The 15,723-nt window shown below is 34.0% G+C and overlaps 2 protein-coding genes across 3 annotated transcripts; one reads left to right on the plus strand and one right to left on the minus strand.

Annotated features, from left to right (window-relative positions):
* Positions 1–1,462: 1,462 nt before the first annotated feature.
* Positions 1,463–4,851, plus strand: LOC110682438 (protein SHORT-ROOT-like). Its single transcript, XM_021858776.1, has one exon. The coding sequence runs from the start codon at positions 2,861–2,863 to the stop codon at positions 4,490–4,492; it is 1,632 nt and encodes a 543-aa protein (XP_021714468.1). The 5' UTR covers positions 1,463–2,860; the 3' UTR covers positions 4,493–4,851.
* Positions 4,852–8,243: 3,392 nt separating this feature from the next.
* LOC110682439 lies at positions 8,244–13,353 on the minus strand. 2 transcript variants are annotated; one of them, XM_021858778.1, is made up of 3 exons: positions 12,946–13,353; positions 11,494–11,981; positions 8,244–9,349 (listed from the first exon to the last, which is right to left on the minus strand). In XM_021858778.1, exons 1-3 carry the CDS (start codon positions 12,986–12,988, stop codon positions 8,504–8,506), a joined length of 1,377 nt encoding a protein of 458 aa, XP_021714470.1. In that variant the 5' UTR covers positions 12,989–13,353; the 3' UTR covers positions 8,244–8,503. The 2 variants fall into 2 exon arrangements, with proteins under 2 accessions (XP_021714470.1, XP_021714469.1); XM_021858777.1 differs by having other exon boundaries at positions 11,494–12,084.
* Positions 13,354–15,723: the final 2,370 nt, after the last annotated feature.

A 15,723-nucleotide genomic window follows, 5' to 3' on the forward strand; every position in this document is an offset into this window, starting at 1 on the left:
TTAATTAGCATCAAAACCAAAACAAAAAAAAACTTATATCCGATTTTATATAACTTAACAATACAGTTTGATATAGAGTTTGAGCGACACGCGGAAATTTAATGAACCCGAATGTCATAAAATCATTTTTTTATTTCGAAAATCTTATCATAAATTGTACAACAATTTGTATTGGTGAAAATTTACTCACATCTATACAACTCATATTCAATGAGAGCTCTTAACTTACCCAAACTTTAATTTGGTGAATAATATTGACTCCTCATTACAAATTATGATGCATCACATATTTATAGGTGTTATATAGCTTAATCTAGATTGTTCTACAATTTTCATACAAAGTGGGATAATATCTAATGCTATATTATTCTAGAACTATATATATTCCTAAGACATTCTAGACATTAAAACTTACTAGAATTTTCTAGACTATATCCTAAATTTACATTGGATATTCTTTTAGATTTTTCTATATTACTACTTCGTATATTTTAATAGTTTGATGTTTTCTTTCTTTCATATTATGCAAATATGATCTCCTATATAGATAAATGCAATGATCAAGAAAAATTTGCATAATGCTTCTAATTAATGACACCAATAATCATTTGAAAGCATTAATCCTAACAAAATTAATAAACAAGAAAGTTTTTAAAAATAATATACAGAGTAAAAAGTATACAATTTAATTTTATAATTTATAATGTACGTACAACTATACAAGTTCGATTTTCTTATCTACTTAACATTAAATGTAAAAAGTTTTACAAAAAAAAAAAATGGAACATAAAGATGGATAGAAATAGTCAAAGAAGAACTTTCACGATTAAAGACAATTAGGAATCGATAAGCAAGAAAAAGCTCAAGAATCTTGCTACGAAAAGGTGGAACTATGATGAGGTTGCAACCTTAGACTGCATGTGTGTTGAGCAAATCAAGTCCAATGTTATAATTGTGTTTCATTGGAGTGTATAATCTACGGACTATAAACTATACACTATATCATATCTATCATAAGAAAGCGAGAGGAAAAAAAGCTTAAAGCATGCTCTAGATTCGGGCAAAATAATGCACACACATATATTTGATTTATTATATTATTTCCTCCGTATTAATTTACTTGCTCCATTTTCCTATTTCAAATATCTTACGTACAATATATTTTACGATCTCTTTTCTTCATAGGAAATTATTGAATTAGGTTACACCTTGGCTATTTAAGTAGTACATTTTTTTCTTACAACTTTTGGATGCAAATAGCTATGCAACAAGCAAATTAGATCAAGAGAGAATATAATACTGTAACATTTATTTTTTAGATAAGGTGAAAGACCCTACTGAGTTAACACCTCTAATAAGTCTGTCAATCCAGCTATAGTGCTATACTGATCTATATTTGAGAATAAAGTTAAGGTAATAGATAAGGGAATTCTCCAACTCCCGAGCATATTAATATAGTGAGGCTAGTTTAAGGTAACATCAGGTATGCAAAAATAGTAATATAATGGATTAAAGATAAAAAAAACTACAAGTAGTGAAATGAAGAGCAGAAAAAGTAGAGAAACTAAGGTGAAAATGGCAGAGATTGGAGGAAGAATGGGAGGCAAAGAATGTGAGTAGCTGTGCCCTTTTTGGTGGTGGTGGGTTTGATGATCATCATGCACGCCGGCAGCTTTTTTATTTTCTCTCTCCTCTAACACTCCCCCCCCCCCCCATTTCGCACGCCTGCTCCCACTCACCCCCTTTTTTTTTTTTTTTTTAATTTCTTCCCTATATTATTATTATTTTAGTTTATTTATTTGGAAATTAATTAAATGAATTTTTTTTAAAGCTAGCTAGCTAATCCACCTTAACATATGGAAATTTTGTCAATCTTTTTCACTTTTTTTTTTTTTAATGTCAGACTGATGAATTCCCACTACTCCATTTCTTAACAGCTGTTCCACCTCTTCTCTTCACTCAGTTTTAACAGATTTACCTGTCTAACAATATATTTACATGAAAATAGTTAAATATTTGAAAATTTGTGTTTAAGCTTTAATAACTGAAACTTACTAATTATAGTAAAAATAACAAGATACTTGATTTTAAATAAACATGCTTCATGGTTAATGAGAGATTCTATGTGAATAATGTGATTCTATACCAAGTACAACCTCACTTATTTTTCTATTTGAAAAAAAAAAAAATCTTAGACGTAACTATTTGATAGTCTTAAATATTCAACATATCAAGAATCTATACGTTAATATGTTCAGATAAGTAAAATTCAGGTAAAGATCGAACACGTTCAGTCTTACCTCAACCTATAGCAAATATAAATTAATAATAAATCATTAAACAAATACAATAAACAAAATTAAAAACAATACGGAGTACCCTTTAGGCATTAGGCCTTTACATTCCCATACTCTTCATCGATTAGACCAAAAGCAAAAAAGAGATTAAAAAAAAAATAGAGATTCTCTTTTCCCATTTCTCACAAAATACCCTTTATATTCTCTCTCTTACTATACTAAATACTAATGATGTTGAATGAGCTAAAATCCAACATCAAGATACTCCTTTATTTCAAAAAAGTAAAAAAACAATTTTCTTTATTTTTTTGTTAGAATTAATTTCCTATCCACTCAGTTAAAAAGCCACCACAACACCCCATATTCTCTTCTGACGATTTACACACTCACAATAACTTGTACGAGTAGTTTTGTTTCAATCTAAGCTAAGTTGTGTTTTAGAAGTGGGTGAGTGCGTTGATTTTTCATTTTTATTATTTTTAACCCATTTGTTTTTATCACCTCATCATATCATACCATATTATTCATCATCATCAAATTACATACTTGATGGTTGGGTTAAAATGGATACTTTGTTTAGACTAGTCAGTTTCCAACAAACACACCCACAACCACAACAACAACAATTATCTTCTGATAATCAATCTTCTTTCAATAATTCCAATTCTAGTTCTTCCTCTATTATCTCTTCCAAACATTCTACCCATAATAGTAACAACTATTACCATTTTCATCAACAACACTATCCTCAAGACGAAGAATGCTTCAACTTTTTCATGGATGAAGAAGACTTCTCTTCTTCCTCTTCACACAATAAACAACAACCTCAACCTCAACCTCATACATCATCCTCGCCTTTTTATCCTTCTTATCCTTATCAGCAGCAGCAACATCATCATCATCAGTATCATCATCCTTCCGCTTCGCCTTCCACCACTACCACCACCACCTCCACCCCCACCACCACCAACACCCCTCCAACCACCCATGGCGGTGGTACTACAACAACAACCCTTAACCTAGAGTTGTTATCCGACCCATCTTTTTACGTAGGTAAATGGGCTAATAACCTTCTACTGGAGGCAGCTCGAGCGGTGTCAGACTCTGACACCGCTCGACTCCACCAAATACTATGGATGCTAAACGAACTCGGGTCCCCATACGGGGACGTCGAGCAGAAGTTAGCATCCTACTTCACACAAGCTCTTTTTACTCGAATGACCGACTCTGGCGATCGATGCTACAACAACATGAGAGTTGCCGCGGATAAATCATTCTCGTTCGAAACAAATCGAAAAATGCTACTTAAGTTCCAAGAAGTTAGTCCTTGGACTACATTCGGACACGTGGCGAGTAACGGTGCATTGATTGATGCCCTAGATGGTGAACCTAAACTCCATATCATAGACATTAGTAACACTTTTTGTACTCAATGGCCGACTCTTCTAGAAGCTCTTGCCACACGTATGGATGACACGCCTCACTTGAAGCTAACCACCGTGCTCGATAGCAACGATGTCGGAGTACAACGTGTGATGAAAGAAATAGGTGTTCGATTAGAGAAGTTTGCTAGATTAATGGGGGTACCCTTTAAGTTTAAGGTTATTCATCATGTAGGTGATTTGTCAACTTTAGATTTTTCTGATCTTGATGTTAAGGAGGACGAGGCTTTAGCGATAAACCTCGTAAACTCGTTACATACGTTGAGTTTACGCCGCCGTGATGGGTTGTTGTCGGCGTTTAAGGGGCTGAATCCGAGGGTGGTTACGGTGGTTGAAGAGGAGGCGGATTTTGCGGCGGAAGAAGAGGGGTTTGTACGAGGTTTTTCGGAGTGTTTAAGGTGGTTTAGGGTTTACTTTGAGGCGTTAGAGGAGAGTTTTGGTAGGACGAGTAATGAGAAGTTGATGTTGGAACGGGCAGCGGGCAGGGCGCTTGTGGATTTGTTGGCTTGCCCGGAGGACACGTCAGCGGAGAGGAGAGAGAATGCCACTAGGTGGACAGGGAGGATGCGCGGGGTAGGGTTTGGACACGTGGCGTATAGTGAGGAGGTTTGTGATGATGTAAGGGCTTTGCTTAGGAGGTATAAAGAAGGGTGGTCGATGGCACAGTGCTCGTCGTTGGCGTCTCCGACTGCCGGAATATTCTTGAATTGGAGGGATCAACCCGTCGTGTGGGCCAGTGCATGGAAACCTTAGTTGTAGCTGGCACGTGCGATCGTGCAGTTTGAAGCACGCTCGCACGTGCTTGCAATTCTATGTTTGTCATGAGGTTTATGGGTGTGAGATTTTTATTTATTTTTATTTTTTTTGTTAAAGAAGTAGGAAGTTTTTTTTTTAAAAAAAGGCATATTGAGATATTATCGATCAAATTAGGTTGCAATTTGGATTTTGGATAGGGTTTGACATTGCAAAATGGATGATCATGATCATAACATCTTTAATTTGGGTCATGGATTTTATTTTCTTTGGATTTGGTTACTTTTAATATCAATTTGATCACGCTTAATTGTGATTAATTTTTTTTCAATAGAATTTGTCTAATAATTTTACAGTCAGATTGAATTACATATTTTGGTATATACTAGTATAATTTCCATTAGACTTGGGAAATACATAACTACATATGTATATGATCGATGCTAAGAGTTCTTCTTACTTTTGTTATGGATTCATCAATCTACTCGTATTAATATGTACCGAGTGGGTTTTGAAAAAAAAAAGATTTTGTTTTGTTATTTTAAGAGTAAAGATGTTTAAAAAATTGTACAAATTAAAGAGTAAGTAATAGTGGTTAAAAGACTTAAAATGCAACAACACAAAATCAAAGTAAATAGCAAAACTTATATTCAAAGTATATGAGGGACAAATAATTGTACCATTTGAATCGCACAATCACCAATAAGCAATAGGCAAATAATTGGTATGTCAACCCAAATTTGCCAAAGTTATAGGAGAGCCATATTTTCCATGTTAGAGAAAGAGAGGGGAGGGCCTATTCGAGAAGCTAAGACATGCATATAGTAGTAGAGTTGCTAATTAGAACAATTTTTCTCATTCCATGGCTTTATAGGTGTAAGTATATATATGTGCATTTGGGCTCCACCATCTCCATCAAATAAAACATAGTATTGACCTATATTTATGCTAATCACACCAACTTGCAATGATTATCTAAATTTTGGAGATATCTATGCTAACTTAGTGCTAACAAAATCCTCATTAATCCATAAGTGATAAATAACAAAGCTTAACACTCTTTATATCTCTAAACGTTCTTTCTGTTTTGATTTATTTACGAGGCAATCACTGTCATAATAGAAAGAACTGTAATAAACTAAAGGAGTACGACTTTATATATAGATTGCTTTAAATTTAAGTGAGAAAAGGCTTTGGGTGGGAAGAGGGGTGGTGGTGTTTGGACCTAAGTTTAAAGGGAAGAAAGAGGGTCCTACAAAGGTTCAATATTGGGGTACATGTGGGTTAGATGTGACTAGTCCACCAGATGGCTAAAGTGGAGATGGAAAAAGAAAGAAGGGGGAAAAACATCCAATAAAATTGTGCCCACTTTATTAATTTTATTTATTTATTTATTATTATTATTATTATTATTATTATTATTATTATTATTATTATGTACATCTATTTTTTACATACATCTGATCTTAAGAGCTGGGGTTACATTAAGTTACATGGAAAAAACGATAAATCCAAATAGATAGTGGAGTTGGTACATCCATCAAAAACTTGGAAATGAAATGCCATCCATCACAGCTAATTAAAGGCCGGGATAAACTTATAAAGAGGATACCAAACCTACTTTTATTATGCTTTTAGCTGTAAAGAGGAAAATGAAAAATGTAAAGCCTGTTTTTACTTTGATCATAAATTCATACTTTAAAGGTTTTAATACGTGACATTGTGCCACATTGGTAACACGATTTAATACGTTGTAAAATGGATACACGAAAATGTATATTGTAATATAGACAAGCTTATAAGATTTTATAATCAAAATTACACGAAGTAGCTAGCTTTTTTTTTCTTTTTTTTTTCTTTTTTTTTTTTTTTTTTTTGAGGAAACACGAAGTAGCTAGCTTGATTGATAAGTTAGATAGACCATAAAAATAACATATTGAAATTCCTCTCTTACAAATGGTGCACTTTAAGGATTTAGGCGTTATAATTTGAATTATTCTCACATTATAGAATCCAAATAAAATGGAGTATTTAAATGCTAGATTGATCATTAATATACTAATATAAGCTGTATGTAGAATTTTTATTATCTTTTTTATTATTATTTTTTTTTTAAGAAATATGTGGAATTTTATTTGGTTTATGCATTGCTAGTGAGTAGAGATAAGATATATGGGCTCACATAGTGGGCCGGCAGATGTTGTTTGTTCATGAATTATTTTTGCCAAAAATTTGTGAAGAAGAATAGTAGTGCTTGATTAATTTTCAAAAGATTTACAAGAAAATATTTGGGGCCCATACATTGAACCTTTTTGGTTGATTCAGAAGAGCTAAATAAAAAAAGGGCACTTTTGGCCCACCAAACCTGGTGGGATTGTGGGAACTTCTTTTCAGAGTTTCCACTTCTAGTACGAGTACATCTAATCTTTTGACTTGACTCTCTCTCCTTGTTTTTGGCCTTCCCTTTTCTTTTTCTCCAACCTCCTTTAATCTTACCACAATATTTTCTTTTTTGTGTGTGTGTGTGGAAGGTGGTATAATATTCACTTTATTTTTATTTTTTAAAATTTATCTAATCTTAAATACTACCTCTGTTAATGGTGCAGATAACCATTAACGGAGGTAGTACATTTATTTAAATATATTTTGAAAAATGATATACATACTTCTAAGGGCTATATATAAAAAGCTAAAAATAAAATAATGAGAAAAGATTACATTAGTTACACCGATTTGACCCTAATTTTATCATGAATTCTCAGCTTAATTCCAATTTTAATAACTATATTTAATGCTTTTACATACTCCTAAGGGCTACATAAATCATTACTCATTTTAAACTGACAATCAATCTCAATTCATTTTTCTTAAACTTATCTAAGCTAACACCACTTAAAATTGGCCTACTGGTTTCTAAAGAGCACGTGGCCCAATTGCCCGTCCAATTAAACAATAATAATCACACTCATTGTGGTCAAAAACGGTGAAAGTGATAACATAAAATACAAGTTAAGTTAAAAAGGCAAAAAATGGGAATTGACTTAGCAATTAGCACCACACTAAAAGAGGCCTCAGTAGTTGTCATGATGCAATGATATCAATGAAATGGACTTGTTGGGTTCGCCTACTCAGCCCAATATCGGGCCTCCGAATATAGATCCGCAAATGTGTAGACCCAAATATTTGACTTTGGTGATTAAAAACTAATTTGTAAATATGATTTACCTAAAAAATATGTTTTCATTCATTAAAAATAATTTACATCGTACCAATTGGTTGTTAGTGTAGTAGTGATTGAGACTACACTTGGTAAGGAGGACTCGTGTTCAATCCCCCTCAACAACAATCGGTAGGGGACTGGAACCTAACCACCCAGAACTGATCCCCGAATCCGAATTAGCCCAAAGGGTGAACCGGGTAGAACAACATAAAAAATAAAAAATTACATCGTATAATGAAAAAAAAAAGAAAAAAAAAAAGGGTAAGGAGCAACTTTATTTTTTCTTTCTATTTTTACTTTTTAGAAAAAAAAATGACGTAGGCTTTAGTCGTTGGCTCTCCTTTAGGAGAAGGAAGATGTCTAAAGAGTGAAGATGCTTTCATAGTTGTATAGGGTCTATTGTCGTACATGGATGACAAAGATGATTTGACAATTTTTGAGTTAACATCCCAACAAAAGATTGAATTGATCTGAGTAAACCTTTTTCTGATTTTGATGGTACATGTCAACCACAATGGCAAATATCAGCAATCAAGTGTAAATGCCGATTCGATATAGGAAAACCTCAAACATGTCATTTGATCCTCTATAGATCAATACGTATTCTGTTTCTCTCAATTGATATAAACACTAGGACACTAGTTTTATTGCTACCAATCTAAGTGTAAAATCGTGTAAACTGTAAGAAAAAATGATACTGTTACAACTTACATATGAGCAACGAGAGAAATTGAAACAAAGAATTGGCCAATTTAATTACCTCGTGTAGAATATGATACAGGCAACAGAATCTAACCACTCAATCTGAAAGGAAGTCTCCATCTCTTGTGCCAGAAAATCGACACTCGGGGCCATAATGGGAACCCAAAGTCATAATCGAGAGGCTGGTCCACTGGTCCTGCAACCTTCAGAGGAAGCCATACATATCTTGAGTCCCTCAAATCAGCCGGGTTCCATCTATCAGCCATAAATATGTAGTAGTTTGGAAGCCCCTTCAAGGGTAGGACAAATGTGCTCTGAGCGAAAAAAGTTGTTTCCCTAAATATTTTGTTCCCTCCTAAACATGGATTTCCCATAGTCTCCCAAGGGCCCATAATGGAATCAGATGCATGAGCCAATGCTTCGTTTGGAGCCCAACCTGTGCAGCCCGACGTGATCATGTAGTAAGTGCCCTGGTGCTTGAATAAAGCCGGGGCTTCACGGTGGTGGCCAATGAGAACTGGACTCACAATGTTTGAAACATCAAGATAATCCTTAGTAAGTGGACTGACATGGAGTTCACTATTTTCAACAGAAGAATAGATGAGATATGCAACACCATCATCATCCCTGAAGACCGTCATATCTCTGCTGTCAAAGCCATGAGGGTTTTTGCTATATAGGTACTCAAATGGACCATTCGGACAGTCACTGACAGCCACACCCACATGGGCTTTTGTATAATTTGTATCATCTATATGCATCCACATAACGTACTTTCCTGTGTTCTCATTGTACAAAACTTTTGGTCTCTCAAGCACGTTGGATTTGTGAAGATCATGAGTCTCGTCATTTTCTTCAGCTGCAAGCACAATCCCTTCATTTTTCCAAGTCCACAAATCCTTGGACGAGTAGCAACCAACTCCTATTATATCAACCTGAAAAATAAAAAAAATAATAACAAATCAGACTTTATAATACTTGGAAGCCAACCAAGAATGGCAGGGAGTATGCTAGAAGTGCCAAAAAATTGAAACTTTACATAAATTTTAAATCTTTGTATGATAACACGCAGTAAATTTCACACAAGATACGCCAAAGCCTAAAACAGGCAGCCACTGAATTTGAACTCCTGATATATCCACCAGAGCACAAGCAGTTCCAGGAAGCAGGAACAGAGGTGATTCTGTAGCCAAATGTCATACTTGTATCAGCTATTAGCCAAAAGCTGCATTCCGTAGCCTCACCACCATATTCAGAGGAGTGACTGGAGCGTAAATAGATAAAAAATATACAGGAAAAGAGGTGATTTTACGGTGAGTAACACCTGGTGTTAACCAAAAACAGAGGGTGCGTGGTGGGGGACTTCAAAACTCCTCAGGGGCCAGAGCCACGATATCTTCCACAGGCAGTGTTCCATGACTAATGCAGCATTCCAACATTGAAAACTCAGCAGAAACCTATATAATTTCCAAACATCTAAAGATCCCAAACTAAAAGTGCTTAATTAGGAACCAGATAATCTTGCCATTCTCAACTGATGCAATTAGTTGACACCCCAGTAGAATACAAAGAGTGTTTGACTCCAGTTGTCCAACATTCTCCAATTAACAGAAGAATAATTTAGGTGATCATGTAACAGTGAGCTTACTGAGCTAGAGCTGTGATGAGTGCAGCAAAGGGTTTCACAACCAATTCAAATTTTCTGAAACTCCAATCAGCCCTTATTATCCTTGCAAGGCTACTGAAAATGAGATAAGTGGAGCGATCATTTCCTTGTTTCCCAGTTTTTCTGAAATTGCCAATTCCATTTTCACTTTCCTATGATCTAATCTGAATCGAAAACTTAGTATGCACAAGAAACCAACAGCAAAAATTATTCTTAAGGCACTATACTAATAGCTAAATAGCGAGCCCTAAAACTTAACCAAATCAAACCTATCTCATTTGTCTGAAGCAACACCTAATCCTGACTTCCATTCATTCTCCATTAACAGTATGACCAGATAACTTTGCCTTTGTAACATCAAGAACTAGTGCTCCTTCCCCCTTCACCCCACCGAAAAATGGTCCTCTATTCCTTTTAAGATGATAGGTTATACTTATTCCCAAATTAGCACCCCAATGAATGTTCAAGTTGCTTATAGGGAAGAGAGGTGTTGGAAGTTATTTGTGCAGGTTGAGAGCAAGACTGGAGATAGTCAGTGCACATGACACTGTTTAAATAGCCATGGAGGAGTATGAAGTTGAGAGCCGCAAATTTTCACGGTTATTTTCTGCAATAATTAAAGGGTCAAGACTCAAGAGATAAAGGAGGAAGTAAGTGCCTATATGGTTGCAAGAAAACTAAGGGGGGGTCTCCAATGAAAAGCATATACGATATATTAGAACAACACCCTCAATTGGGTGGACAACTAGACATACAGCTACTACCAACAAAGTATCTTCACCTCAGATTTTTTTAGAATCTACAAAATACAGTGACCTATTAACATATGGATCAAAGAGAATCAAAGTAGCAAATTTGATAGGGCAATAACTGCTTTCCTGTTTTCAATACTGAGATACACGCGACTCAAACTAGATACTTATTTTGAACTTAAGTTCACACAAGACTGGAACATATAGCAGGAACCTATTTGGTCCAGAACACTTGGATCGTGAAGTCATAAGAGAAATCCATCACTTCAAAGACATGAACCACCTTATATCATGTGATTACAAACTCCAGTAAAAGCAGTCCCACATGAATAACAAGCTTTCTTGATGGTTGAACTAAAGTTTCTATGAAGATATTGTAGTAACGCTCATGAATTTGACATGCCTGGGTGTACAGAAATAATATAGAAAGTCCTTGGTTCACTCAATCTCCATTCCTCTCTAACCTTTGTCTTCCTTTATCTCATCTTGGCATTATGCTCTCACTATGGACTATTATCATGTTAGGTCTGCTACATTGCAAATCTCACAATAACCTTCTCTAATCATTACTCCATGTTTCTTCAACAGTTTTCCGCCTCAAATTAATTAAATTTTACAAGCTAATGCATACAAAAGAACATTCCCATAAATAAAAACTTACTCGTGCTGCTCCTTTCTTGTGGGCATGATATGTTGGTCCATCCTTGTACTCCCCATACCAATAGTATGTCTCTGATCTATCATCATACAGAATGCCACCACCATGAGCTTGGATAGGATTTCCTTCTGTGTCTAACCATATTCTTCCAGGGTGATAGTAGAAGCTGTCATTCCCCTTGTTTGGATCAATTGCAGTTTTTATGTCAGGAAAGAAAACATGCCGCATTTGAGACGTCTCGTCAAGGAACTCTTCAATAATTGTAGTAGGCTTCTTGGGTTTCCGTTTAATAGCACGTGGAGAACGTTTTCTTGGAGGGGGCACTTGGATGTTCTCCTCATCAACTTCTTCAAGCTCACGGAAACTTTTACCAGTGAGTATACGTGTATCCAATTTAAAGGCATCCTTTTGGGGAAGAAGAGTGTAAAGCTGCAGTAGAAATAGGCACACAACCACACTAACCACTGCAACAGGTAATGAACATCTGTTCCCTGCACTGCAACGCAAAGTGGTTGGTTTCTTGTATTTGTTCCTCATCCTCAATTTTCCTTCCATATTATCCCGAAGATAATACTGCAGTTAAGAAAATACAACCTATGCAGATGCAGATGCAAGAGCAGGTCACTACCACAGTGTTCTATTATAGCATAAATGAAAGTGAATACAAGTGATTTCTGTTTTCTAACATAACAATCATGACACTAAACAAATTTTGAAATTCTAGAGATTTGTTTCTCAATGCGAAAACATCAGCATTGGACATGAAAAATAGCACAAGAAACACCAAATGCATTTCATATCCTCCTAACCATAGCAAAAAGACAAACAAATCTAATTCTCATCTTCCCCTCGATAATTTCGAAGCTGTAATTCTTTTACTCAATCTAACTTTCAAGTTCAGTTAATCAACCTGATCAGTGGAATCTCACTCATTCCTACATTTTGACAATCAACATAACAATTCCGAATTTATTGCTGCTCTTTACTAGATGAAGATAAAGTTCTTTGTTATAGTGGGCACAACACACCAAACAAGAAAAGTGTGACGAATTGATGAGCTCACAGGATTGAAGCTTACAATAAATGATCAGCAACTGGCATTGATCATTGATCTAGTCAGTAAATCCATCACATTATGATAAAATATACAGCCAAATCATCAATTATTTCTAAATCAACCACATTATCCATAATTCCCTAATATAAACCAATCTTGAAAGGTGAAATTATTAAATCATACAACAAATTTAGTAAAGTACAGATATAGATGGGAACATTGACCAATTAAAGAAACCCAGCTCAGAACTCCATCAATATGTTCAATTAATAAGCTTAAACCCCACAAAAATAATTCTCATGAAATTACATTTAAACAAATTAATCAATGTAATTAAAAAAAAGCAGGGAAATTAACAGATATGATTAAGAGCAAGAGAATAAAGTCAAACCAATTACCAGACATCAATCGAGCACTGGATGAAGCAGAATTTGCAGACATGGGGTTCTTCAAATCTTCAAAAATTTTCAATTTTTACATAATTTCTTGGCTCAAATTGATACTAACCTCCAGTAATTTCTTTTTCTTTATTTTTTTTGTCACCCTTGAAAAAAATTCTGGATTAACTTTAGTTTAGAAAAATAGATTAAGTTGGTTAGTGAAGAATAAAAAGAAAATAAAGAGGGTGAGAAGAAGAAGAAAAAGAGGAGGAGAGGTTAAGTTGTCAAAATAGTAATGGTGGATCTAATAATCCAGGTATAGTATGATGATTGATTATGACTTTAAACCCAGAAAAAGAAAACAGTCTATACTCTTCTTTTTTCTTTCTCTTCCGCTTCAAGGGTTTTCAATTTATTTATTACCCCTGCCTCTTCACTTTTTTTCAACTCCAACTTTTGGGTTTGGGTTAAATTTGAGGAAGTTTAGTGTAATTTGATTGCTAATTTTTTATTCTATGTGAATGATGAGATTAAAATTTAATGAGAGCATTGGGAAAAGATAATTTATCCTATTTGTCATCAAAATCTTTACATAATCGAGTACAAAATATATGATATTTTTCATGATTTAAGTTAGGATGTTAATAAGATCAGATAACTTATAAACTAGTTGATCAGATTACTATTTGTATTGATGTGGTATCAATTACATACTACTAAAAGCGAATATGTAGGAACACTTGGCAACATATTATTAAAAAAATTCCCGCCAAAATTACTTTTTAAATAAAATCGTTATTATATAAAAATAAAGATTGCATTTAGATTATGACCTTTTTTTATATATATATAAAAACTAAAATAAACTTCCTAAAATATCAACTTGCACATTATAACTATAAATATTTTCTCTCACATGTTTTAATTGTTTTAATATATTTCACGCACTTTAATACCCGATGAATCGATTCATTAATTTTTATATAATTATATTATTATCATAATTATTCAACAACCGTGCATTTGCACGGGGGTTTAACCTAGTTATAGAATAAAAGTAAATTAAAGTATTTATATTAAGTAAATACGATTAACTTTCATTTCCAAGCTGATCTCGTTATGAGTTGGATCGAGTCTAGTTTGTATCAATCAATTCATATTATTGTTTAGAAAGACGTACATATGTACGAGATTTAGGCCCTGTTCTTATTGACTGAACTTAGCTGAACTGAACCGAACTGAACTGAAATGAATATTTTATAAGAGAAGGAAATTAGGAGCTGAACTGAACCGAACTGAATTTCAACGTAAGAGAACAACCCCTAAGCTTTCACATTGTCTTAGAAATACGTATCAACCTCAATGTTAGTGAAATTTGAACCAGATACTCCTTAGCCCTTCCAGAAATTTGTTGCTATTTGAAATTTGATAAAATATACAGTACAGATTTACTAGCAGTAATTTCTTCCTGGTAACTTGCATTATGTTTTCCTGCCTTGGTCACATGGATGTAAGGCAGTCAGCTATTGGTCGTCCACATTTTTAATTAATGATACTTAATTAGTGATATATTATTATTATTGACATGTACTTCATCAACTATATTTATGTTGACAACTAACTATGGAGTAGTTTTGTAGTCGTTGAGACGTGTTACTAGGATATGAAGTAGTCCGTACTAGATAGAGTTTTTATACTTGTATAATTTTTTATTTTATTTTTGGCTGAGAAATGTTATCACTTTAATTAGATAATGACAATAATTCTTTATCCAATCCAATGGTACCTTGGCAACCTGGCATTGCCTTCAACATCTTTTTCTATTCTGTACTGTTATCGGTTCATATTACACTAATTAACATGGCAATTATAATTTTTTATTGATGTTGATGACAATTTATTAAATTTACTAAATTTTATAATAAAATTAAATACAGATATACTTGTAGGAAATACATATTGATATAACGTAGTACACTGTTCATACCATTGGGAGACGCATTAAGTTCAAAAATGAGGTACATAATACAATAGTAATGTACAGAGTAATGAATCATATGGTAAATGAATCAAATGGAAAACATCATCATAACATCGATCTCTCCAAATATGTGTGAGGAAGATGGAGTATCCTACAATGTATGATCTCTCCAAATAGGGATCATAGTTTTGATAAAGAAATTAAATACGTAAATTGATTCAATAGATAAATAGTGCAAATTGGCAAGTGATCTTTGATATTGGCAAGTGAGAAGTTGCACTAGAATAGTAAAATAGACCATTTCTATGTATTCAAAATCTCGTTTTAATATCTCTCCGTACTTAATTAATATTCCGTAATATTGTTATCAATTTAATGAATGGCAAGCCATAGTTTGGAATTTTAATGACATAATTACCCCACTATGATGACTTGAATTACTTTATTGAAAATTAGTACGAGAAGTAGAATAAATGTCTACCAGAATACATGTCTTACATTTAGTTAAGTTGCTGTGTAGTGGTGTCCGGCCTGTCCGCTACATCTCGACATTGGGCTGTTTTTGGGTACATTTCTTAGGGTCTGTTCTCATACGTTAAAATTCAGTTCAGTTCAGCTCCTAATTTCCTTCTCTTATAAAATATTCATTTCAGTTCAGTTCAGTTCAGTTCAGTTTAGTCAATGAGAACAAGTTATCCATTAAATAATCATGTTAATGAAGATCACATAATGTTAAGTTTTGTTATACAACAATGGTGGACATAAAATAAAATAAAGGATAATCTCAAACAATTTGCTCGACTTTGTTAAGTATC

This window comes from Chenopodium quinoa, unplaced genomic scaffold (genome assembly GCF_001683475.1).
Source record: "Chenopodium quinoa cultivar QQ74 unplaced genomic scaffold, ASM168347v1, whole genome shotgun sequence".
NCBI lineage: Eukaryota > Viridiplantae > Streptophyta > Magnoliopsida > Caryophyllales > Amaranthaceae > Chenopodium > Chenopodium quinoa.